We start from the raw sequence: 24,446 nt of genomic DNA, 5'->3' as shown, positions 1-24,446 counted from the left end.
GGTGATGTGGGTGGGTGTTTTATATTGTATTGTGTGTGTGGGAGTGGTGTGTGTATGTGTATCAGGTGTGTGGGATTCAAATCGTCCAATGTGGGTGAGTTTTGTTCGTTGGTGTGTATTCTGACCGCGCCGGTGTGTCCCGCCAATGGAATACCGCGTTTGAATGACCGCCGCGTGGATTCGTGGGTCGTAATGGGATGGGCGTATTTCTGTTGGCGTGGCGGTGGAGGTTTGGTCACCTCCACCTTTCCGCCGACCGCTGGTCTGGCGGTCTGTTGTGGCGGTCGGATTTTCGGAGGTTTGCCTTCTGCGGGTCAGAATGACCGTGGCGGGTTTCCGCGACCGCGGCGGGATTATGGAGGATTTCTGACCGGCGGTAGGCGCCTTTTACCGCCGAGGTCAGAATGACCACCTATATCTGAAAAACATTTTCAAGACCCTGAACATACGCTCATGCAGACCGGCCATTATAAGCTGGCTTAGCGGACTTTCAATCCCGTTTTCTTTTTGAATGACTAAATTCATGGTACAGACTCAGAAAGAATTAGTGAATAAAGTTGAAGACAAGTGTGCAAGGGCCGTAATTTTATGATTAGTAAAGCTCTGAAAGTTTAGTTCCAGCCAGGAAACAGCCCTAGGTACTACTTAGGATTCTCACTCAGCTTCACTCATCTACCATTATAGTGTTCGTAAGGGAGCAAGAAAGTCCTACAGTTAAGCTCAAAACCAAGGTTGGAATTAGTGGAGAACATTTTAGCTATGCACAACTCTTTACCATGATATGTTTTAGTTTCAAATAAGATAAGCTTTTATGTTTTTATTATGGGTCTCTATTAATATAATGAGTAGGAAAAGTGTTTATATTGTTATGCATTTTGGAATTGCGATGGTTTCAATTAACCGAGTCAATAAACTTAAACTTGAACTTGAAAACTTGATACTACATTTACAAATCCAAGAGTACTTCAGTCTCATTTACAACCCTCAGAAAATGTGTGTAATACCCTATCTCTATGTTTCCTGCAAACAGCCTCATCATATGAACTTCATATGAGACAGAAAACACTACACAAATCTTTCCTCCCTTATAGGTACTTCTCTGCTAGATAATACGATGACTCCTGAGTAGATCGAGGTCTTCCCCAAAGAACTTTGCTTGGCTGACCCAGTGAAGGCAGCTGCTCCAGCAATAACCAATGCTCATTAAATGTTGTTTAACAGCTCTTTTGATAGCAGTGATATTGGTTGAGTCCGAGAGCAGTCAATATAACACAACTCCTTAAAGAAGCCTAATCTGGAAGAAAAAGACTTGAGCAACTTTCTCCACACCTTCTTACTACCCTGTTCAGAAGAAATCCTTAAGAAAGCAGTTTAAGCCAGGCAACAATGTTCTAATGAGGAAAATGGATTGTTTGAGCCACCTAGCAGTTCTCAGTCTACTACAGGTCCCACATTTTTCATTCTATCCATACTGGATGATTTGACAACAGGAGGAGTACAGTGGGTTTGGAGACTTGATTTTACTCAGTCTTTGGTCAGCCTTTGACACTGTCGATCATCGCTACATGATGAAAAGACTATATAACACCTACTGACTTAAAATGTGGTAGTCCTATGGGACAATGCTCTTTGCACTCCTGTTAAACTTTAACTTGCAGTCTTTGGCATGTCTTCTATCCAAAACACCTCCGTCAGACTCCTCCTGGACATTCCCAGCCACAAGCATATCTCCAATCACCTAAGAGACGTCCACTGGCTCTCTATCGAGAAGAGAGTTAACTTCAAGTTCCTTGTCCACACCTACAAGGCCCTCCATGACCTAGGACCCACCTACCTCAACCACCGCATCACCTTCTACTCCCCCAACAGACCGCTCCGTTCAACAAAACACTAGCCACCGTCTCCACATACGGAAGACCTCAGCTGGCGGGAGATCCTTAGCCTACTGCGCCGCAAGAAGGACCTTAAAACAAGGCTCTTTGTCTGAAGCTCAGAGGACAAACCACCTTAGCGCCCTGAGACCCCAGTCGGGTGAGGAGTAAACCCCAATTTGATTTGATTCTATGTAAACTGATAGCACATTTCTATATGTACACAGATGATATAAATCTCATGCTCAGATTGGCTAACATTGCTAAATCCCTATCAATATATTTTCAATCACAAACATAACCACTTATTTAGTGTCCGTGAGAAGCTGGAAGTTGGCCAGTTTTCAAAAACTCAACCCTTCAAAAATTAAGATTCTATTGATTGACATCACCACTCCTCTGTGAAGTTTCATCAACTGGCTGCATTCACAGGAGCTTCCCCTGCCCTTGTGGGAACAGTGTACAACTACGGCATATGCTCTGACCATAAACTATGCTTATATCCACAAGTTGCTGTGGTTTCCAACCCTTACTTTCACCATCTTGGAGTCCTCTGTCACATTGTTATGTTATGTGCATTTGGAAAGCGCACTATCACCGTAAGGGTATCCTGGCACGGAGCAGATGTGTGTGTGTCTAGCCTGGCCTATGTGTTTGTAGGTATGAACTTTTCTGTTCACTCTTGTTCTGACCCATTTGTCTGCCTTCTTTCCCAATTCTTGGGGAGAGGTCAGATCTGAGTCCACTAGATATTGGTGTAACAAATCAGACACACAGTTATTCAGAATATGCTCTATAAGGATTAGATTGTACAGGCTTTCATAGTCAGAAACTTTACTGCCATGTAACCACCCCTCCAAGGCCTTCACTGAATAGTCAACAAAGTCTACCCAATCTTGTGAGGACTCTTTTCTGGTTTCTCTGAACTTAATCCTGTATTGCTCAGTGGTTAAGCCAAATCCATCCAAGAGTGCATCCTTCAAAACTGCAAAATTATTGGCATCACTTTCTCTCACAGTAAGGAGCCTATACCTACCCTTTCCTTTGAAAGATAGCCATAGGATAGCAGCCCACTGCCTTTGAGGGACCTCCTGTACCATACAGGCCCTCTCAAGTGCAGCAAACCACTTGTTAATGTCGTCCTCCTCCTTGTAAGGGGGAACTATCTTATGCAGATTCCTAGAATCATGCTCTCTCACAGGATTGCTATCAGGAATACTACTGCTGCTACTCTCTCCTTCTCTAAGTCTAGGGATTCCCTGTCTAGAGCCATCTGTTGCTGTTTAAGCTTCAGCCTGGTCTCTTCCACTCTGAACTTGTTGAGTTCCCTTTCTAACATTTTGTCATCAGGGTGGGTGGGTTGGGAATGTTTTGACACAGAAGAAATATTGAAATGTACAGAGGGAGACCTGTCCCTAACAGCTGGCACTCTAACAACCTGGCCTTCAGGAACAAAAACATCCCTACTATGATGGGAGTTTCTATTACTGCCAGCATTGCTATGAGGTCTGCTAGGGGGCAGGTTTGGAAGAGAACCCTGTAGACCTCCCTCAAGGGTCTCCCCTGGGTCAGAGTGTGAGCTATCTACTAACCTTTCTGATGAAGTACCACCCTGGGCCTTATCATTCTCAATGTGCATGTTAGATAGAAATTCTCTAGAAGGGTTCTTTCCTACCACTAAACCTCTATCAGTGCAGAGACTCCTTAGGCTCTTAAAGTTAAGATTGTCATATGTTGTATTGACCATTTTAGGAGAAGTTCCTATATCAGACATGATAGAAGAAGGTTTAGGGACAGATAGAAGAGAGAAAAAGTTTCAGGACATTTTAAAGAACAGGAAAAAAAACATTTTGAAACTTTTTGAAACTTTTAGAAAGTTTAGAAGTACTTTTCAGCACTTAGCAGATGGTGTAAGAGAAGAAAAGCAAAACTTTTCGGTTAGGTGTACATACACTGAACTTGTTTTGTATATTATTCTCTTATGAAAAGTACACAATGAAAAAGTGGTAAGTAGTTGCAAGTACTTATCCCACCGCTGCACAACCAATGTAGGAGGCTGGCCTGGCTTGTAGTGGGTACCAAGGGGTACTTACACTCTGTACCAGGTCCACTTATCCCTTATTAGTGTAGAAGAGGTGTTTCTAGCAGCTTAGGCTGATAGAAGGTAGCTATAGCAGAGCAGCTTGGGCTGAACTAGGAGACATGCAAAGCTCCTACTATACCACTGGTGTCATATGTACAATTTCATAAGAAAACACAATACACAGATATACTAAAAATAAAGGTACTTTATTTTTATGACAATATGCCAAAAGTATCTCAGTGAGTACCCTCAGTATGAGGATGCCAAATATACACAAGATATATGCACACAATACCAAAAATATGCACTAATAGCAAAAGGAAGTAATGCAAGGAATGTAAAGTTACAGTAGATTACAATAGGAGCACATAGGTATACGGCCAACACAAACCATATACTCCTAAGGTGGAATGCAAACCACAAATGGACCCCAAACCTATCTGAGCTTGTAGAGGGTCGCTGGGACTGTAAGAAAACAGTGAGGGTTAGAAAAATAGCCCACCCCAAGAGAGCACAGAAGTCGTGATAGGGGAATTCTGCAAGGAAGACCAACACCAGCAAAGCAACAACAGTGGATTTCTGGACCTGAGTACCTGTAAGACAAGGGGACCAAGTCCAAGAGTCGCGACAGTGTCGAGAGTGGGCAGATGCCCAGGAAATGCCAGCTGAGGATGCAAGGAAGCTGCCACTGGTTGGAAGAAGCTTGGTGTTCTGCAAGAACGAAGAGGACTAGGAACTTCCCCTTTGGAGGATGGATGTCCCAGGTCGTGAAGAAGCTTGCAGAGGTGTTCCCACGCAGAAAGACCGCAAACAAGCCTTGTTAGCTGCGAGGGTCGCGGTTAGGGTTCTTGGATGCTGCTGTGGGCCAAGAGGGACCAGGATGTCGCCCCTTGAATGAGGAGACAGAGGGGGCGTCCAGCAAGTCAGGGAGCCCTCACAGAAGCAGGCAGCACCCACATGTAGGAGGCTGGACTGGCTTGTAGTGAGTACCAAGGGGTACTTGCACCTTGCACCAGGCCCAGTTATCCCTTATTAGTGTATAGGGTGTCTAGCAGCTTAGGCTGATAGATAATGGTAGCTTAGCAGAGCAGCTTAGGCTGAACTAGGAGACGTGTGAAGCTACTACAGTACCACTTAGTGTCATATGCACAATATCATAAGAAAACACAATACACAGTTATACTAAAAATAAAGGTACTTTATTTTTATGACAATATGCCAAAGTATCTTAGAGTGTACCCTCAGTGAGAGGATAGGAAATATACACAAGATATATATACACAATAGCAAAAATATGCAGTATAGTCTTAGAAAACAGTGCAAACAATGTATAGTTACAATAGGATGCAATGGGGAAACATAGGGATAGGGGCAACACAAACCATATACTCCAAAAGTGGAATGCGAACCACGAATGGACCCCAAACCTATGTGACCTTGTAGAGGGTCGCTGGGACTATTAGAAAATAGTGAGAGTTAGAAAAATAACCCTCCCCAAGACCCTGAAAAGTGAGTGAAAAGTGCACTAAAGTTCCCCTAAGGACAAAGAAGTCGTGTTAGAGGAATAATGCAGGAAAGACACAAACCAGCAATGCAACAACTGTGGATTTCCAATCTAGGGTACCTGTGGAACAAGGGGACCAAGTCCAAAAGTCACAAGCAAGTCGGAGATGGGCAGATGCCCAGGAAATGCCAGCTGCGGGTGCAAAGAAGCTTCTACTGGACAGAAGAAGCTGAGGTTTCTGCAGGAACGAAAAGGGCTAGAGACTTCCCCTTTGGTGGACGGATCCCTCTCGCCGTGGAGAGTCGTACAAAAGTGTTTTCCCACCGAAAGGTTGCCAACAAGGCTTGCTAGGCGCAAATCGTGTGTTTGGCGTTTTTGGACGTTGCTGGGGACCAGGAAGGACCAGGAGGTCGCAAATTGGACCTGAAGAGAGAGGGGACGTCAAGCAAGACAAAGAGCCCTCACTGAAGCAGGTAGCACCCGGAGAAGTGCCAGAAACAGGCACTACGAGGATGCGTGAAACAGTGCTCGCCGAAGTTGCACAAAGGAGTCCCACGTCGCCGGAGACCAACTTAGAAAGTCGTGCAATGCAGGTTACAGTGCCGTGGACCCAGGCTTGGCTGTGCACAAAGGATTTCCACCGGAAGTGCACAGGGGCCGGAGTAGCTGCAAAGTCGCGGTTCCCAGCAATGCAGCCCAGCGAGGTGAGGCAAGGACTTACCTCCACCAAACTTGGACTGAAGAGTCACTGGACTATGGGGGTCACTTGGACAGAGTCTCTGGATTCGAGGGACCTCGCTCGTCGTGCTGAGAGGAGACCCAAGGGACCGGTAATGCAGCTTTTTGGTGCCTGCGGTTGCAGGGGGAAGATTCCGTCGACCCACGGGAGATTTCTTCGGAGCTTCTGGTGCAGAGAGGAGGCAGGCTACCCCCACAGCATGCACAAGCAGGAAAACAGTCGAGAAGGCGGCAGGATCAGCGTTACAGAGTTGCAGTAGTCGTCTTTGCTACTATGTTGCAGGTTTGCAGGCTTCCAGCGCGGTCAGCGGTCGTTTCCTTATCAGAAGGTGAAGAGGGAGATGCAGAGGAACTCGGATGAGCTCTTGCATTCGTTATCTAAAGTTTCCCCAGAGACAGAGACCCTAAATAGCCAGAAAAGAGGGTTTGGCTACCTAGGAGAGAGGATAGGCTACTAACACCTGAAGGAGCCTATCAGCAGGAGTCTCCGACGTCACCTGGTGGCACTGGCCACTCAGAGCAGTCCAGTGTGCCAGCAGCACCTCTGTTTCCAAGATGGCAGAGGTCTGGAGCACACTGGAGGAGCTCTGGACACCTCCCAGGGGAGGTGCAGGTCAGGGGAGTGGTCACTCCCCTTTCCTTTGTCCAGTTTCGCGCCAGAGCAGGGGCTAAGGGGTCCCTGAACCGGTGTAGACTGGCTTATGCAGAATTGGGCACATCTGTGCCCAAGAAAGCATTTCCAGAGGCTGGGGGAGGCTACTCCTCCCCTGCCTTCACACCATTTTCCAAAGGGAGAGGGTGTCACACCCTCTCTCAGAGGAAGTTCTTTGTTCTGCCATCCTGGGCCAGGCCTGGCTGGACCCCAGGAGGGCAGATGCCTGTCTGAGGGGTTGGCAGCAGCAGCAGCTGCAGTGAAACCCCAGGAAGGGCAGTTTGGCAGTACCAGGGTCTGTGCTACAGACCACTGGGACCATGGGATTGTGCCAACTATGCCAGGATGGCATAGAGGGGGCAATTCCATGATCATAGACATGTTACATGGCCATATTCGGAGTTACCATTGTGAAGCTACATATAGGTAGTGACCTATATGTAGTGCACGCGTGTAATGGTGTCCCCGCACTCACAAAGTTCAGGGAATTGGCTCTGAACAATGTGGGGGCACCTTGGCTAGTGCCAGGGTGCCCTCACACTAAGTAACTTTGCACCTAACCTTTACCAGGTAAAGGTTAGACATATAGGTGACTTATAAGTTACTTAAGTGCAGTGTAAAATGGCTGTGAAATAACGTGGACGTTATTTCACTCAGGCTGCAGTGGCAGGCCTGTGTAAGAATTGTCAGAGCTCCCTATGGGTGGCAAAAGAAATGCTGCAGCCCATAGGGATCTCCTGGAACCCCAATACCCTGGGTACCTAAGTACCATATACTAGGGAATTATAAGGGTGTTCCAGTAAGCCAATGTAAATTGGTAAAAATGGTCACTAGCCTGTTAGTGACAATTTGGAAAGAAATGAGAGAGCATAACCACTGAGGTTCTGATTAGCAGAGCCTCAGTGAGACAGTTAGTCACTACACAGGTAACACATTCAGGCACACTTATGAGCACTGGGGCCCTGGGTTACCAGGGTCCCAGTGACACATACATCTAAAACAACATATATACAGTGAAAAATGGGGGTAACATGCCAGGCAAGATGGTACTTTCCTACACCACAGAAGTACCGGAAAAGGCACTTGGAAGAGGAGTGAACTGGAGTCCACCCGAAGTCAGAAAAGGGAGTCCCACAAGGTCGGAGGACAACTCAGATGGTTGTGCACTGCAGGTTAGAGTGTCGGGGACCCAGGCTTGGCTGTGCACGAAGGAAATCCTGGAAGAGTGCACAGGAGCCGGAGCAGCTGCAAATCATGCGGTACCCAGCAATGCAGTCTAGCGTGGGGAGGCAAGGACTTACCTCCACCAAACTTGGACTGAAGAGTCACTAGACTGTGGGAGTCACTTGGACAGAGTTGCTGAGTTCCAGGGACCACGCTCGTCGTGCTGTGAGGGGACCCAGAGGACCGGTGATGCAGTCTTTTGTTGCCTGCGGTTGCAGGGGGAAGATTCCGTCGACCCACAGGAGATTTCTTCAGAGCTCCTGGTGCAAGAAGGAGGCAGGCTACCCCCAGAGTATGCACCACCAGGAAACAGGCGAGAAAGCCGGCAGGATGAAGCGATACAAGGTTGCAATAGTCGTCTTTGCTACTTTGTTGCAGTTTTGCAGGCGTCCTGAGCAGTCAGCGGTCGATCCTTTGGCAGAAGGTGAAGAGAGAAATGCAGAGGAACTCTGGTGTGCTCTTGCATTCGGTATCTGAAGAATTCCCCGAAGCAGAGTTCCTAAATAGCCAGAAAAGGAGGTTTGGCTACCTAGGAAGGAGGATAGGCTAGTAAGAAAGGTAAGAGCCTATCAGAAGGAGTTTCTGACGTCACCTGCTGGCCCTGGCCACTCAGAGCAGTCCAGTGTGCCTACACACCTCTGAATCCAAGATGGCAGAGGTCTGGGGAATGCTGGAGGAGCTTTGTCCAGTTTCGCGCCAGAGCAGGGCTGGGGGATCCCTGAACCGGTGTAGACTGGCTTATGCAGAGATGGGCACCATCTGTGCCCATCAAAGCATTTCCAGAGGCTGGGGGAGGCTACTCCTCCCCAGCCCTGACACCTATTTCTAAAGGGAGAGGGTGTAACACCCTCTCTCTGAGGAAGGCCTTTGTTCTGCCTTGCTGGGCCAGGCCTGGCTGGACCCCAGGAGGGCAGAAACCTATCTGAGGGGTTGGCAGCAGCAGCAGCTGCAGTGAAACCCTGGGAAAGGCAGTTTGGCAGTACCCGGGTTCTGTGCTAGAGACCCGGGGGATCATGGAATTGTCCCCCCCAATGCCAGAATGGCATTGGGGTGACAATTCCATGATCCTAGACATATTACATGGCCATGTTCGGAGTTACCATTGTGACGCTGTACATAGGTAGAGACCTATGTACAGTTCATGCGTTTAATTGTGTCCCCGCACTCACAAAGTCCGGGTAATTTGCCCTGAACGATGTGGGGGCATCTTGGCTAGTGCCAGGGTGCCCACACACTAAGTAACTTTGCACCCAACCTTCACCAGGTGAAGGTTAGACATATAGGTGACTTATAAGTTACTTAAGTGCAGTGGTAAATGGCTGTGAAATAACGTGGACGTTATTTCACTCAGGCTGCACTGGCAGGCCTGTGTAAGAATTGTCAAATCTCCCTATGGGTGGCAAAAGAAATGCTGCAGCCCATAGGGATCTCCTGGAACCCCAATACCCTGAGTACCTCAGTACCATATACTAAGGAATTATAAGGGTGTTCCAGTATGACAATGTGAATTGGTGAAATTGGTCACTAGCCTGTTAGTGACAATTTGGAAAGCAGAGAGAGCATAACCACTGAGGTTCTGGTTAGCAGAGCCTCAGTGAGACAGTTAGTCATCACACAGGGAACACATACAGGGCACACTTATGAGCACTGGGGCCCTGGCTGGCAGGGTCCCAGTGACACATACACTAAAACAACATATATACAGTGAAATATGGTGGTAACATGCCAGGCAACATGGTACTTTCCTACAGTGTTCCGCTCAGGGAGACGGTGGTTGTGATGCGTATCTTGAATGTAAAGTGTTCCATGTAGCTGATGAGGGTTTCCGTGGTCATTCAGTAGGTCCAATATCTCTGTCGTATGTCTTGTGATCAGGAGTGTGAGTGTGGTGTGTTTGGTCTGGGAGACCCTGGGCCAGAGGCTGGTTTATGCGAGTGTGAGCGAATGAGGTGCTGGGTGTCATTGGTGTGAAAGTAGTGGGTGTAGGGTGTGGGAGAGTGCATGAGAACATGCAGGAGGTGCATATGAATGCTCCTTTTGTGTTTTATAGTGCAGTTTGGAAGCAGTACCATGAGCAGCGGCCAGGGTTAGAAACAAGGAGGAGCATATAAGGGTAGAGGTAGGTATGGGGAGAACTATGGTTCCTGGTACTGGGTATGGTCCAGGCACAGATGGCCCTTTGGCACAGCAACAACACTGCCACACTGCAGCCACCATTAAAAAGGTCCTGGGAGGATGGAGAAGTGCAGGTTACCATGGGTGGGAAACCAGTGATGTCACTTCTTGTGTACATGGATGATGGGATATCCAGTGATGTCACTTTGTGTGCAGATGAGCAATGGGAAATCCTCTTGTTTGGCTTCTTCTTTTAAAGACTGTTTTGGTGAAAAACAATGTGGTCACCTCCTTTGCAGATTAATGATGAGAAATCTAGTGATGTCACTTCCTGTGCAAATGGGCATTGGGATATGAAGTCATCTTGCTTGGATTCTTCTTTAAAAGATCATTTTGGCAGGAGACCAGTGATGTCAGTTCTTGTGCAGTTGGATGATGAGAAACCCAGTGATGTCACTTTCTGTGTAGATGAGCAATGGAAAAAGAAAAGAAAATCTCCCATTCTGCCATTTATTGACACCCACTTCTCTCCACACTGTCAAAGCTCTACTGTAGTCTAGAATTGGCTACGAGAACAGTATGTTACTGGGGTGGTTCAACAATCTCTTGATTCTTGTCAGCTGATCCAGAATGCAGCAGCAAGGTCACTGTCAGAGCTCAGGAAACAGGACCATATAGAGACACCTTTACATCCATTATCTTTGGCACTAATGCATGAGCAATTCAAGACATCACCAGATAAGTACAATGTGCAATGCTTCAAACTCCTTTGGACCATAAAACTTGATCAGTATAGGTAGAGTGAGAGCGCCTCATGGAAGTTCAGAGAGAGTGCACTTTGAAGCAGTATGGTGACTAGTATTTAATTGCATGTGAAGCTAGAAGTGCTAGGTGTGCATGAGGTGACACACATCAGAAACATGCAAAACGTCTTCCACAATATTGATATTAAAACAATACACACAATGCTGTGACCACCACCATGTATCACTGCTGCACCCTTATTGAAATCACTGATAGCCTTCCCAAGGAAGTGCTGCTTTGGCAAGATTGAGATCCAAGACTTAGGGCCAGATGTAGGTAGAAAAGGGATTGCGACTCGCAATTTGCGAGTCGCAATCCCATATGCAGAATGGTGTCCCTGACACCATCTGCAAATTGCCAGGGGATAGCAAAGACCCACTTCATTAATATTAATATTAATATTAATGAAGTGGGTCGCAATTTGTGACCCCCTTGCGATTCCCTGCTCTCACAGGGATGGTGGCCTGCTGGAGACAGCAGATCACCATGTCTGTGACTGCTTTTTCAATAAAGCAGTTTTTTTTTTTGGTATTGCAGCCCATTTTCCTTAAAGGAAAACGAGTTGCAATACACTCGGGAAAATGAAACCATCTGGTTTCATTTTTTCAGAGCCATTCACAAAGGGGGAGGTGTCCCATGGGGACCCCTTCCCTTTTGCGAATGAGTTAGCACCCACTTCACATGGATACTAACTGCAAATTGCTTTGCGACTGTGTTCGCGGTCACAAAGCAATTCTGCATCGCGGTGCGAATCGCAAATAGGAAGGGGAACACCTCTTCCTATTTGTGAGTCGCATTCCCATTTTGTGACTCGGCACCGACTCGCAAAGTGGGAATGTGCATCGCAATGCGCGTTTTGAATGGTGCAAACTGCAAATTTTGCAGTTTGCGCCATACAAAACGTTACCTACATCTGGCCCTAAGTTCCCATTATGATAGAATGGGAAGCATGACACTGGCCTTTTCACACGTCAAGAAGATGTGCCAATCTGATGCTCACATGAACAAAGTTTCAAACTATGGCCCTCATTATGACCCTGGCGGTCTTTTGACGGTCAACAGGCTGGTGGTGCAGACTGACACAGGCGGTTGGAGCTGCTGGGCCGGAGATGAGCATCTCTGACCCGGCGGTCCACAGAAGACTGCCGGCGGTATTAGGAGCCGTCTTCCCGCCATGGTTTCCACAGCAGTAGCACCACCACGAAAACCATGGTGGAAAGGCTACCGGTGACAGGGAATTTCTTCCCTGTTACCGGTAGACAACTCCCACCCCCAGCAAGCACTAGACGCCCTCCCCATCCAGCCACAGTGCCCCACCCACCACCCCCCTCTAGCCACAGCACCCCCAACCTCCCTCCAGACCCAGCGCTCTCCACCTCCCACCCCACCCTTCCTTCATACATGGACACAGACACCCACACGCACCACTCACACACCCATTCACCTACACTTACATAAACACATTCACCTCTGCACTCATACACGCCTTCAACCAACCATACTCACACCCATCCAAACATGCATACTCACATGCAGACAAACATGCATTCACCACAACACTCACAGTCGCATACACACATTCATACACACACGCAGACACCACACACTCACACACGCACACACAACACCCCCCACCCTACTGACCCCCTCCCCTGTCAGATGTTCTCCTTACCTGGTCTGGAGAGAAAGTCACCCGGCAGGGAACGGGAAGGGGCACTTTCAGAGCCACCACCGCCCCGCCAGCAGGACACCACCAGGCCAAATGATTGCCCATAATACATTTGGTGGAGTTCTACTGTCAGGGTGGGGCCGGTGGGGGAACTGCCAGAGCACCTCCGCCCACCAACACGACTTCTGCCAGAAAGTGTGGCGGAAATCTAGCAGTACTCGTGAATGGTGGGCGGAAGACTGGCAGCACTGGCAGTCTTCTGGCACCCGCGGATTTGGTGTTCTTGCTAAAAAGGACCATAATCATAATGAGGGACTATATGTCTGATTGCATTACAGCTTAGACTCTTGAATGATCTCATGAAACCTAAATAATGAACATCAGTGATACATCTGCCCCATAAACTCCTAGGGTTATCAATCGTCAGCATAAGGAGAATTTAACCGAAGCTCTGTGTAGCACAGACATAGATATCATTCACTAAATGTCCACCAGAAGTAGAGGAAGCTGTTTTTTTTAGGACGGCTTCTCAAGGCCTTTGGACTGATTATGTCCTGTGGGCAATATCCCAGCACCTCAAAGTTTTGACGTCCATTTGTGGGGCAACCTAACTGATAGTGGAATACTTATTACATTTTTAAAGATGTTACAGAGAGTGGTAGGTGCAGAGGGTGCTGAGAACCAGGGGCCATGGGGCTAGATGTAAGGCTTTGCACAAAATACAAGAGACCGGAAAAATAAGGATGGTAACTCAGTTTGTGAAACTTAAAGAGTAGATGTGTATATGAAACTAAGAGACTTGTGTGCTGTATGAAGGAGAAGATCTGTATGAATACTTAATCCAAGCTACAAGGCCAAATACTAATTTTTATTTCCCTAAAGATAGTTATCATGAGAATTGTAGATATTACTGTATTCTTTAGTTTCAAGGACTGTTCATTTTCCAAATGAATTTAGTCTTGCAAACCTCCAAAACTAGTGATTCCTCATACTCTGATGAGGAGAAATTAATGCCTGATCTTGTGACCTGGAATGAATACCTGATATCCAGAGCTGGATTGAATACCTGCTTTCGTGAGCAGAGATTAGATCTTAATTTTTAGTTCAGTTCACTTTTCAACTTAAATCACATGAATCTGTAATACTGCCTTTCTAATCATTATTTACCAAATCAACTTTGAATCAGAGAATGTTCGGGGTCTGCAGGAAAAACAAAGAATGTGCTCAATCAAATAGTCAATGTGCACTGTGAGTGAACACTAAACTGGCCATCTGTCAGTAAGTGTCAGGCTGCAATACTTGCCATTCGATATTTGTACATCAGCAACAATTCTCTCTGGTCTTGAGAAGTGGAAAGAGATGGAAGCCAGTTCTGCAACCGCTATCATCATTTCGTCCCACTTGGACATCAGGGCACCGGGGTTCTCCACAAGGCGGGCGTTCTCTGCAGGGACGGTGAGGATGATGTTCTCCGTGGCAAACTCTGCCAAAGGGGCAGAGTAGTTCCGGACTGTGTTACGCCATGCAGACTCAGTGGTTTCACCTGCAGCAGAATCAAAGATAATGGCACTTGTAAACCTGGATTAAACATAAACACCAGGCACTCTACACAAGGTGATCTCCCCTCCCACTTTTACTCCTGAGTGGGATGACAGGCTTGTGGGAAGCATTTTCAATAAAAACAGAACAATCACATGTCCAAAGAAGAAAAGAAGTTATGCAAAGGAAAACAACTGAGAAATACTTCAATTTGCTCACATTGATTCCTTTGCATGTAGGGCATCACTTTTTTCCATACATTTCTGGAAACTTATAAAGTAACCATGTACCATTAATTAATTATTGAATAATAGACTGGAAACAAAAACTATATCTTTTCTTCCATACCCCTCAGGTTTAAAAGCACAGTCTACCCACCATGTTTATAGAAAGGTGCACGCACAGCCCCTCGTATGGTAATTTGCACAGGCCCAAGCTGGCATCCGGTAGGCACCAGGATATAGATGAGGCCGCCCCACAGGTTAGAGATGGTCATCTCCTCACTCTTAACCTTGAAGATCTTGATTACTACTGGTGGGCGAAAGAGCTCCTCCTTATTGCTTAGGTCATCTGAATGACATCCAATCTGCACCTGGAGGCAAGGAGGTGGAATCAGCGTGTGGGAATGGGGCATGGTTACAAATTACATCAATCAACAAAAGTGGGCAACAGCGGACCACATGGAGCATGGTCGCATGGATTGTCTCTAAAAGGAAATGCTGCCATTGCTGAAGAATATCATGTGGATATAATTTCATCAGTTAACATGAGTGGGGCTCCAGCAGACCACACATATACTACCGAGAGCATGAAAGAGCAAGTTTGGAGAGATAAGTCTGGTATATTGTGGGAATGAGGTGTTCTTCCCTTGCGTATGAATGGGAGTACAGCAAGCCACACACATATTATAGAAGTGTGGAAGCACATCTTTGGTGAGGATGTTAAATTATTGTTTAGGAATGAAGTGTACTTCCCCTGTACATGAATTGCCATGAGCAGAGTTAAAGCATACTGCATGCATGCTATAATAGCTTGGAAGAAGACATTTAGCAAGGAGGATGTTTTATTGTATGGAAATGGGGTATGTGTCCCTTGTGTATGAACTGACATGTGTAGGGGTACAGCGGACCACACACTTACTTTAGCAAGGAGGCTGAGATATTTTATGGGAATGGAGTGTGCTTCCAATGTGAAATAATGGTGACCACACATAGCGGGGAGGCACATCTTTGGTGAGGAGGTTCAGTCATTGTGTGGCAGTAGAACGTGCATCCATTGTGTATGAACTGACATGATTGTGGATACAGAAGACAACACATACCATAGAAGTGTTGAAGTGTGTCTTTGGAGAAGAAGGTCCATTATTTTGTGGAAATGGGACGTACTTCCCTCATGTATGAACTAAAATAAGTTGAGGTACAGCAGACCACAGACATACTGTTAGCTCCATGTAAGTGTATTTTGGGTGAGGAGGCTTTGTTATTTTGTGGGAAGGGAGCATGCTTCCTGTGTGAATGAATTGACATGAATGGGGATGCAGCAGACCACATACATATTATACTAGAGTGGAAGCAAATCTTTAGCAAGAATGTTCAGTTAATGTTAATTTTTGCACATGAGTAGACTTTAATGGGGTGCACGAAGCAGGGCACAAAGTATGGTAACTCTGATGGGCTTTATGCAGCTAAATAAATCTTGGGCTCTCATCTCAATGCAATATGTTCACAGCAGTGATGTGAGCTAGCCACAAAATTCCTCATTGTTCATAATTTTTTTAACCCCATTAATGACAAAATATATTCTTGTTAGACATAACAGAACAGATAAAAATGTGAAGACATTTCATTCCATTATAATAGGTGTCTTACCTGCAGGTCTGCTCCGATGGCAGCTGGTGGAAATACAATTGATGCATTCTGCAGAGGGTAGAGGTAAAGGCCTGTGCTTCTCCAAGCTGTGAATCCTGCAAGAATTGAGACAACATTGCTATAAAAATGTGTAATACTGCACACTGAATGAGGATTATAGATTCAGGATTAGTGGATCAAGGCAAACTGATATTCATGCCAAGGTTCAGTATTTTAGAGTGAGCAACGCTGTGTTTGCATTGCTGATAGGGATGTGAGCACCATATGCAAATTGGATTGTTACTGGGTGTGATAAATGCTCTTTGCTGTCAATCACAGAGCCATAGCTTGTGAAGTAGTAAGATATAGGAGACAGGAGTGGGAGTAGTGGACTATGAGTAATGCACAGGAGATGTAGCCAGAGTGATAAATCTTGCAAAAGATCTTGGTTTGTATTTGAATACATACTGGTGCATAGGTGCATGCATACATGTGTGGACTGTTGTGCTGTATCCATGCCTGGTATAATGCAGACTGTGGTGCAATGGTGGTCATTTCTGGGATTTTGTGGGGACTCTATGGTGCAATGGTCAACCCTCCTACTTTGAGGTTGGCCTTGGCATAATGGTGGTCAATTTTGGCATGTTGTGGCTATACTATCTGAACTCCCTGTTATGTTGTATCCTCTCTCTTATTTTCTTGTGCTAACATCTGCGGTTTGGTTTGCAGGGGACTCTTGCAATAAGTCTTCTACAATGTGGTCTACGTTTTTGGATGTAGCTCACTACCAGGCTATATGTGGATCAACAGTCAACCCAAAATACTCTGCCGCACCAACTAAGTAGCACATGACACCTTCTCTGATAACAGCAACCTGCTGCAAAATTCCTGGGACCAGAGAGCCCTTCAATCCTTAGCTACGGAACCTATGCAGATTTGATATCAAAACCCCAGATCATCAGAATCAAAAAAGTAACATGAACAAAGATCACTTTCCTCTGCTGTTGGAGGAAGTATCTGCCTCATGAGGAAGATAGTGGAAAATCTCCACAATCCGTCATACATGGTTCAGGTTAGTACACTAAAATAGCACACAACTTTAAGACTTATTCACATCTCATGAACAGTGGAAAAATAGTTCAAGGCAGTAAACATCAAGATGACAATATTGCAGGAAATCTTCCCAACAATGGATAAAGGTCAATAGAGTAATAATATGCATATTTTCACATCTCAGTGAATCCAAGGCAGCAACAGCAGGTTAAAATTGGCCTAAGCTCTTGCTGTGGTGCCACAAGGAGGGACGATGCATCAACAAGATTTCAGTAGCTGTTGGGGAGCTGCAAGGACTGCTGCAGACCCACAGAATGACTTTATTAGAAAGGCATCCTAAGGCTCCTGGGGCCTTCCAAGCATGGCCGTAGGAGAGGATTGTCATTATTCAATAGCTTGCTGAACCTGTGCTTTGTACATGAGCTCGGAATGAGGGATTACCTTGTGGTTGGTCTTAAATGACAGTATTTGTCACATCACATACATGGTGGAGTGGCGATTTATAGTTAGTTTTGTCTGGTTAGCAAGCTAAAAAGAGTATGTAACGAAGTCCGCTGCTAATAATATTTGAAGGCAGTGGATAAACCGTAAATGAAAGTTATAACTATAACTTTAGAACATTTTAAGTTTGTGCATTTTAAATGGGCTTTGTATAGGGAAAATATGTTTTCCTAACTATAAATAAGTTTTAACTTATGCTTTTTTCATGGGAGTTCAGTGTTTATTAAAAATGTGTTTCAAGTCATAGAGTCCATTGTTTCAAGTGGAGAGTTGTTATGAGGAGTGTTGTATAGTACAGCGGAAGAGAGTGTTGCAAAGTCTACTTCGATAGAATGGAGTATGGTAGAGTGGCATAGAGTGGAGTAGAGTATCGTAGAGTGTAGTAAAGTCTTACATAGTGTAGTGGTATTGTCTCTCATATAGTGGAGTCAAGGACTGTAGAGTATAGAGTTGTATAGTGGAATGGCGTGTGGAGCAGTATAGTAGAGTGTCTTAGACTGTCAGAGTGAGTACAGTGTTTTAGTGTATGGTGAAATAGAGTGTTACAGAGTGGAGTATCAAGTGGAGTGTTGTAGAGTACAGTGGTGGAGAGTCTTGTAGAGTGGAGTACCATGTCATATAATAGAGGCGTATCATAAAGAAGTTGAGTGATGTGTCATCAAGTATCAAAAAGTGTAGTACAGTGGCATAGACTGGATTGGCATAGAGCTGAGTAGAGTGACACAGAATGGCATAGAGTGTGGTATAGTGTTGTAGAGTGTTGGACAGTGGAGTGGCATAGAGCAGAGTACAGTGTAGTGGCGTACAGTGGGATACCGCATAGTAGAGTGTAGTAGAGTAGAGTGGTGTACACCAGAGTGAAGTAGTGCAGAGTGGAGTAAAGTGTCATAGAATGGAGTGGCATGTCAGACTATAGTGCCAGGCAGTAGAGCGGAGGAGCTTAGCACCCAGTTGAGTAAAGTGTCATAAATTGGAGTACCTTGTTGTACAATACAGTGTAGTGGGCTGAAGTACAGTACTCAAAAATTATGTAGACTATAGTAGAGTAGTGTGGCATACAGGATAGTTGATTTTGTAGAATGGAGTGGTATACAGTATAGTGCTGTAGTGTGTGCTAGTGTGGATTGGCTTGAACTGTTACAGAGAACAGTGACAGAGTGGCATAGAGTGGAGTGGCGCATAATGGAGTAGAATGGAATACTGTGTCATAGAATTGTGGATTAAAGCAGGATGCAGTGACATACAAAGATGCACTTAAAGTGTTGTATAGCAGACTAGATTATTGTAGAGTGGAGTAGAGTGTTGTACAGTGGCATACAGTGGTACAGTGGAGTTGTACAGAGTTGTACAGCGGAGTGAAGAGGGAGAGACAGGAGTAAAGTGTCAAAGAGTTGCATACAATCAAGCAGAGTATTTTAGAGTGGAGTTGCCTAGAGTACAACAGTGGAGCTGTGTAGAGTGAATTGTTGTATAGTACCGCAGAGCGAGGTAAAGTCTTGTATGGTGGAGTAGAGTTGAGATGAGTAGTGTAACCTACTGTGGAGTAATGTACAATAGAGTGTATTGGTGTCTTGTAGAGTGGCATGGAGTGGAGTGTACTGGCATAGCATAGGTAGTAAACTGGTATACATTGGCGTGGGGTTTCGTACAACAGAGTGGAGTGCTGTTTTATCGAAAAGTAGTCTATAGTGGAATAGAGGCAATACTTTGGTGTAAATGGACACAGTGTGGAGTATAGAGTTGGACAGTGTAGTATATGGGGATAAGGTAGAGTAGAATGTTGTATAGTTCCATGAAGTGTGGTAGACTCATATGGATTGGGGCTATATGTAATGAAGGAGAGTGTCATACAATGGAGCGGCATAGAGTGGAGTGATGTACACTATAGTGGCGCAGAGTGGATTACAGTAGAGTAGAGTAGCATACAGTGACATAGCATACACTGGAATACTGTACAGTGGAAAATAGAAGGGTGAAGTGGCATTGAGTGGAACACCATTGAGCCGAGTGATGTGGCGTAAGGGTACAGTAGATTATTGTAGTGTGGGGTGGCATACATCAAAATGGCATAGCACAGAGTAGACAAAACTGTTATAAATTGGACTGGCATCTCTGACAGTAGAGTGGAAAGCTCTGCCGCTGGCCCGCACAGTGTTGGAACCTTTCACTGAGTGGAGTAGAGTGTTGTACAAAAGAGTGCACAACATACAGTGGAGTGCAAATTTGGACAGTGGAGTGTCCAGGGATAGAGTGGAGTAGAACCTACTAGAGTGGCATGGAATGTAATACAGCTTTGTAGAGTGGAGGTATGTAGACATGAGGAGAGTTCACTGGAGTGGCATAGGATGGAGTCCTGTACAGCGGAGTGGCATGAAGTGAAATAGCATAGAGTGGAGAAGTATAGGCAGGAGTGTTGTAGAGTGTAATAGGGCATGGTGTAGTAGCATATAGTGGACTGGTATAATGTTTAATAGTGTGTAGTGCAGGAGAGCACAGTGGAGTGGCATATAGTGAAGTGGTGTAGACTGGAGTAGTACATTGTGGAGTGGGGTAGAATGTAATAGCATACAGTGGCGCAGCGTTCAGGGGTGTGCGGTAGAGTGGAATACCATACAATGGAGGGGATGTTACATACAGTGTGTAATAGTGTAGAGTGGATTAGTGGCCAGTGGAATATCAGAGTGGAGTACAGTGGAGTGGCATAGAGTAGATTAGTGGAGAGTGGAGTAGCAGAGAGTGGAATAGCATAGAGTGGAGTGACATACAGTGGTGTGGTATAGACTAGAATGATGTACAGTGGAGCGGAGTAGAGTGGAATAGTATACAGTGGAGTGGCATAAAGTGGAGTGGTGTCCAATGAACTAGCATAGAATGGAGTGGTGTAAAGTGGAGTTGTGTACACTGGAGTGGCACAGAGTGGGGGAGCATGTAATGGAGCACTGTAGAGTGTAGTGATGTACAGTACAGTGGAATAGACTGGAACATCATATAATGGAGTAGTGAATAGTGCAATGGCATACAGTGAAGTGGTGTATACTGTGTTGGTGTCCAATTGAAAAGTTTAAAATAGAGTGGGGAAAAGTGGAGTGGCATACACTGGAGTGGTGTAGAGTGGAGTAGCATACAGTAGCGTGCCATACAATGGAATAGCATGGAGGTGAGTAGTATGCAGTGGAATGGTGTAGAGTGGAATAGCATATACTGGAGTAGCATATGGTGGAGTGACATACAGTGGAGTGTTGTACATTGAAGAGGCATAGAGCGGAGTTGCATCCAGTGTAATAGCAGAGAGTGGACTGGCATTGAGCAGAGTGTTGTAGAGTGGAGAGGCACAGAGTATAATAGTGTATAGTGGAGTAACACACAGTGAAGTGACATATAATGGAGTGGTTTAGACTGAAGTGGCCTACTGTGGCGTGGGGTACAGTGTAATAGCGTACAGTGGGGTGGCATACATTGGGGTGGCGTCTGGTTGAATAGCGTAGAATGAAGTGGCTTACAGTGGAGTGTCATGCATTGCAGAGGAGTAAAGTGAAGTGGCAAACAGTGGAATACAGTACATTGGAGTGGCGTACAGCAAAGTGGAGTAGAGTGGAATAATGTATAGTGGAGAGGCATCCAGTGGAGTGGCGTAAGGTAAAGTGTGGAGGTGATAACAGTATAAGAGCTTAGAGTGAAATGGCATACAGTGGCGGTGCATACTCTGTAATAGAGTAGAGTGGAGTGGCGTAGAATGGAAAAACAGATAGTGGAGTGGCTACAGTAGCATGGCATTTGGATGTATGTGAAATCTGGCAGCAATATAGATTAAGATGTGCATAGTCATGCAAAACAGTGAATTGTGCTGCCTTGTGTTTCTCTAGATTTACCAATCAACTCAAGGCCACGCAAGGTGGCCTTGCACTGCTTTGTAAATTTGAATTAAGTATTCGGTTGCTCATGTGACACCATAGGTGAGGGAGGGGGACTGAAATCCAATAATACAGCTAGGGCTTAGTTATATTTTGGGGTATGGTATATTGTGATAACTTTGCTGTATACTGTGGTGCATGGCAATGACAAGCCAGTACATAATTGGGTAATGGCTATTTTTAGAGAATAAAAATGCAGCCATATTGTTTTTACTACACTTTGACTGTGTGCAATACTAGGCCCTTAGATATCTTAGATATACGTAAGTAGATATACTTATGTAGTAGAAACCTACCTACTATCACTTTATTCAAGTGGTATTAGGTAGAGAAGTTAATTTTTTTAATATATATTTTTAAATAAGTTTATTACCATGTGCAAGAGTTTCACAAAAGTTTGTGAAATTCCATGAAATCACTAAGTTTAAATACCTTATAACTTAAAAACGACTTACCCTACTTAACTGCAGTACCCAAAATGCATAATCTTTGCACCATTTGCGTAGTTCATGTAAATCCATTCAGCCGATTTTGTGCTACGTCAAATACAATAGTAATTGTTGAGAAAATGCATTTTGAGACCCCACTTTTTATCTTTGCACCCCCTTAAGGATTCACCACAAAAATGGATATCATCTCAAAATGTAGAAAATGCTATAGATCTGGAAAGTCTGTGGTGATTCGTCAAACGGGTGAAAAGTTGTTAGAGAGCTAATAGTCGAGGAATTTCTATCTTTGGCAATACTGACTATAACTGCACAGTGGCAATCAGATTTACTGTGATTTATTTATTTTGTTGTTTTATTTGTTAAGTGTTGTTTTTACTGATTTACAAAATATTGTGACCATAAGTGTGTCTTTTAGTTGACCATGTTGTTATTCTGTAAATTTACATTTGAAGTCCAATTTATTTTTTGGACTTCCTTTCTACTTTTAGTAGGATTGTTCCACATATGAACCCCAAAGTGAAGGAAAGCCAATAAATGTTGTTATATCAATTAAGATTATTATCTTTTTTCCTAATGGCCAATCTTCATGCCCTCCATATAGTAGCTCACTGCTAGCTCCCTTTTTAATTTTGCTGCCCAGGAGCACATAAGGAAGATGTTTTTTTATTTGGCTTGTTGGGCACCGTTTTATTTATTTTGTGAGCCAGGCACCATGCAAAGAAAATATATGTAGATTAAGAGGTATTTTATTCAGTATTCATTTGCTTATAGGTTTCCATTTGTATGTGACCATAAATGGGTCTTTCGGTTGCTCATGCAGTACTTCTGAAACTTTACATAGGCAGTCCAGTTTATTTTGGGGGCTTCCTTGCTAATTTTAGTAGGATTGTGCTACATATGAACGCCAAGATGAATGAAAGGCAGTCATTGTTATTGTTATCTAAATTGAGATTATGATGCTTTCCTAGTAGAAAATTATCATGTTGTACAAATAGTAGCTAGTGTGGCTCACCGCTTGGTAATTTTTTCTTTTGGCTGCGTAGGAGTGCAATTGAAAGATGGTTTTAATTCGGCTTGTTGGGCCAATTTTATTTTGTGAGCCAGACAGAATGTAAAGTAAAGGTAAAGATTAAAATGTATTCTATTCACTACATTTGTTTATAGGTTTCCATTAGCATGTTATAATAAATGGGTCTTTCAGTTGTTCATGTAGTAAATCTGAAAATGTACATATGCAGTCTAGTTTATTTTTTTGGACTGCCTTGCTACTTTTAGTTGTACTGACCTACAAGGTATCAGTTTTTGGCCCTTATAACTTCATAACCACTTCATAACATCACTTGCAATAGCTAAAAGAATGTTCTACCATTATGTACATTGCTGTTAAATTTCATTACAATCTGTTCAGCTGTTTTGCTCTATGTGTAATACAAAAGTCTATGTAAAATGCATTGGATTTCAAGCGTATTTTGGGACCCATTCCTCTTTTTACTTTGCATGCCTTTGACTAAATGCCTCCCCTTTTTCTATTGTATTTGGGCCCCAGGTGTGGTCTTAGGCCTTATTAAGGTTCTGGGAGGGGGGCTCCACACCCTCCTCCCCTGTTTACTTGTTTGGCTCCAGGGCCAATTAATGATCAGGGAGGAGGCTGCATGCCCCCCTCACCTTAATATATAAGTTCTGGCCCCAAGAAATGGGGTCTCTGGAGCCTCAAGACAAAACCCTAAGCTGCTCATCCCAAAGGCTGTATGTGGTTTGTGGTTGGCAGGGTGCTATGGCTTTGGCCACAGGCCCTGGTGGCAGACCAACCCCTGTGGCCAACCCTCCTCTGTGCCTGGTCAGAGCCTGTTTGCAGCATGGGGTTGGCTGACTGCAGGGAGTGGGAAGCAGGGGCTGGTTGCATTGCAGGTCCTGCGGCTAACCCCACACAATGCATGACAAAAGGTCATGCATAGCGTGTGGATACCTGCCTCCAGGTGGGTTGGCCACAGGCCATGCCCTTTTGTCAACACCTTGCTGTACATGGCTGAAGGCCGTCGTGTGCAGCATGAGGCTGGCTGCTTGTGGGGTGTTTGCTATAGGGCCTGGCCAAAGGCTGTGCTCGGCATGGGGTTGGTTTTACGTACATAATAAAATATTATTTTATGTTGAAAAAAATATAGAAATTCACTGAAAAAAGGTATAAAGTACACTGTAGTTAGGTGTGATAAAAGGACTGCTTTTTTGTTTGAAAAAACCCTAGATATTCACTGAAAAAAAAAAAATGTTAAAGTACATTATAGTTGTGTGTGTATATCAGTGAAACATGAACATTTTGAACTAAAAAAAAAAAAAATTCACCAGTTATAGTTAGTAGAGCTAACAATAACTAGTGCCACCGTCATGCACAGCTTATGACTGCCGATATTGCATCACTCGTGACATTTTCTATGACATTCATTTATGACATCACCAACGAAATCTCAAATCTATCATTTTTTCCCAAA

The 24,446-nt window shown here is 44.7% G+C and overlaps 1 protein-coding gene across 1 annotated transcript in view; it reads right to left on the bottom strand.

Annotated features, from left to right (window-relative positions):
• The window catches only part of LOC138249305 (TRPM8 channel-associated factor homolog), a 101,993-nt gene that overhangs the window by 40,309 nt on the left and 37,238 nt on the right, over positions 1 to 24,446 (bottom strand). The window contains exons 3-4 of the mRNA XM_069203262.1: positions 16,068 to 16,162; positions 14,704 to 14,791 (exon numbers count right to left, since the gene is read on the bottom strand). Of these exons, the coding sequence (XP_069059363.1) occupies positions 14,704 to 14,791; positions 16,068 to 16,162 (183 nt within the window). The remainder of the gene's footprint in view (positions 1 to 14,703; positions 14,792 to 16,067; positions 16,163 to 24,446) is intronic.

This window comes from Pleurodeles waltl, chromosome 8, assembly GCF_031143425.1.
Source record: "Pleurodeles waltl isolate 20211129_DDA chromosome 8, aPleWal1.hap1.20221129, whole genome shotgun sequence".
NCBI lineage: Eukaryota > Metazoa > Chordata > Amphibia > Caudata > Salamandridae > Pleurodeles > Pleurodeles waltl.
Note: the sequence above shows the minus strand (reverse complement) of the source record. Positions and strands in the feature narration are given on the sequence as shown.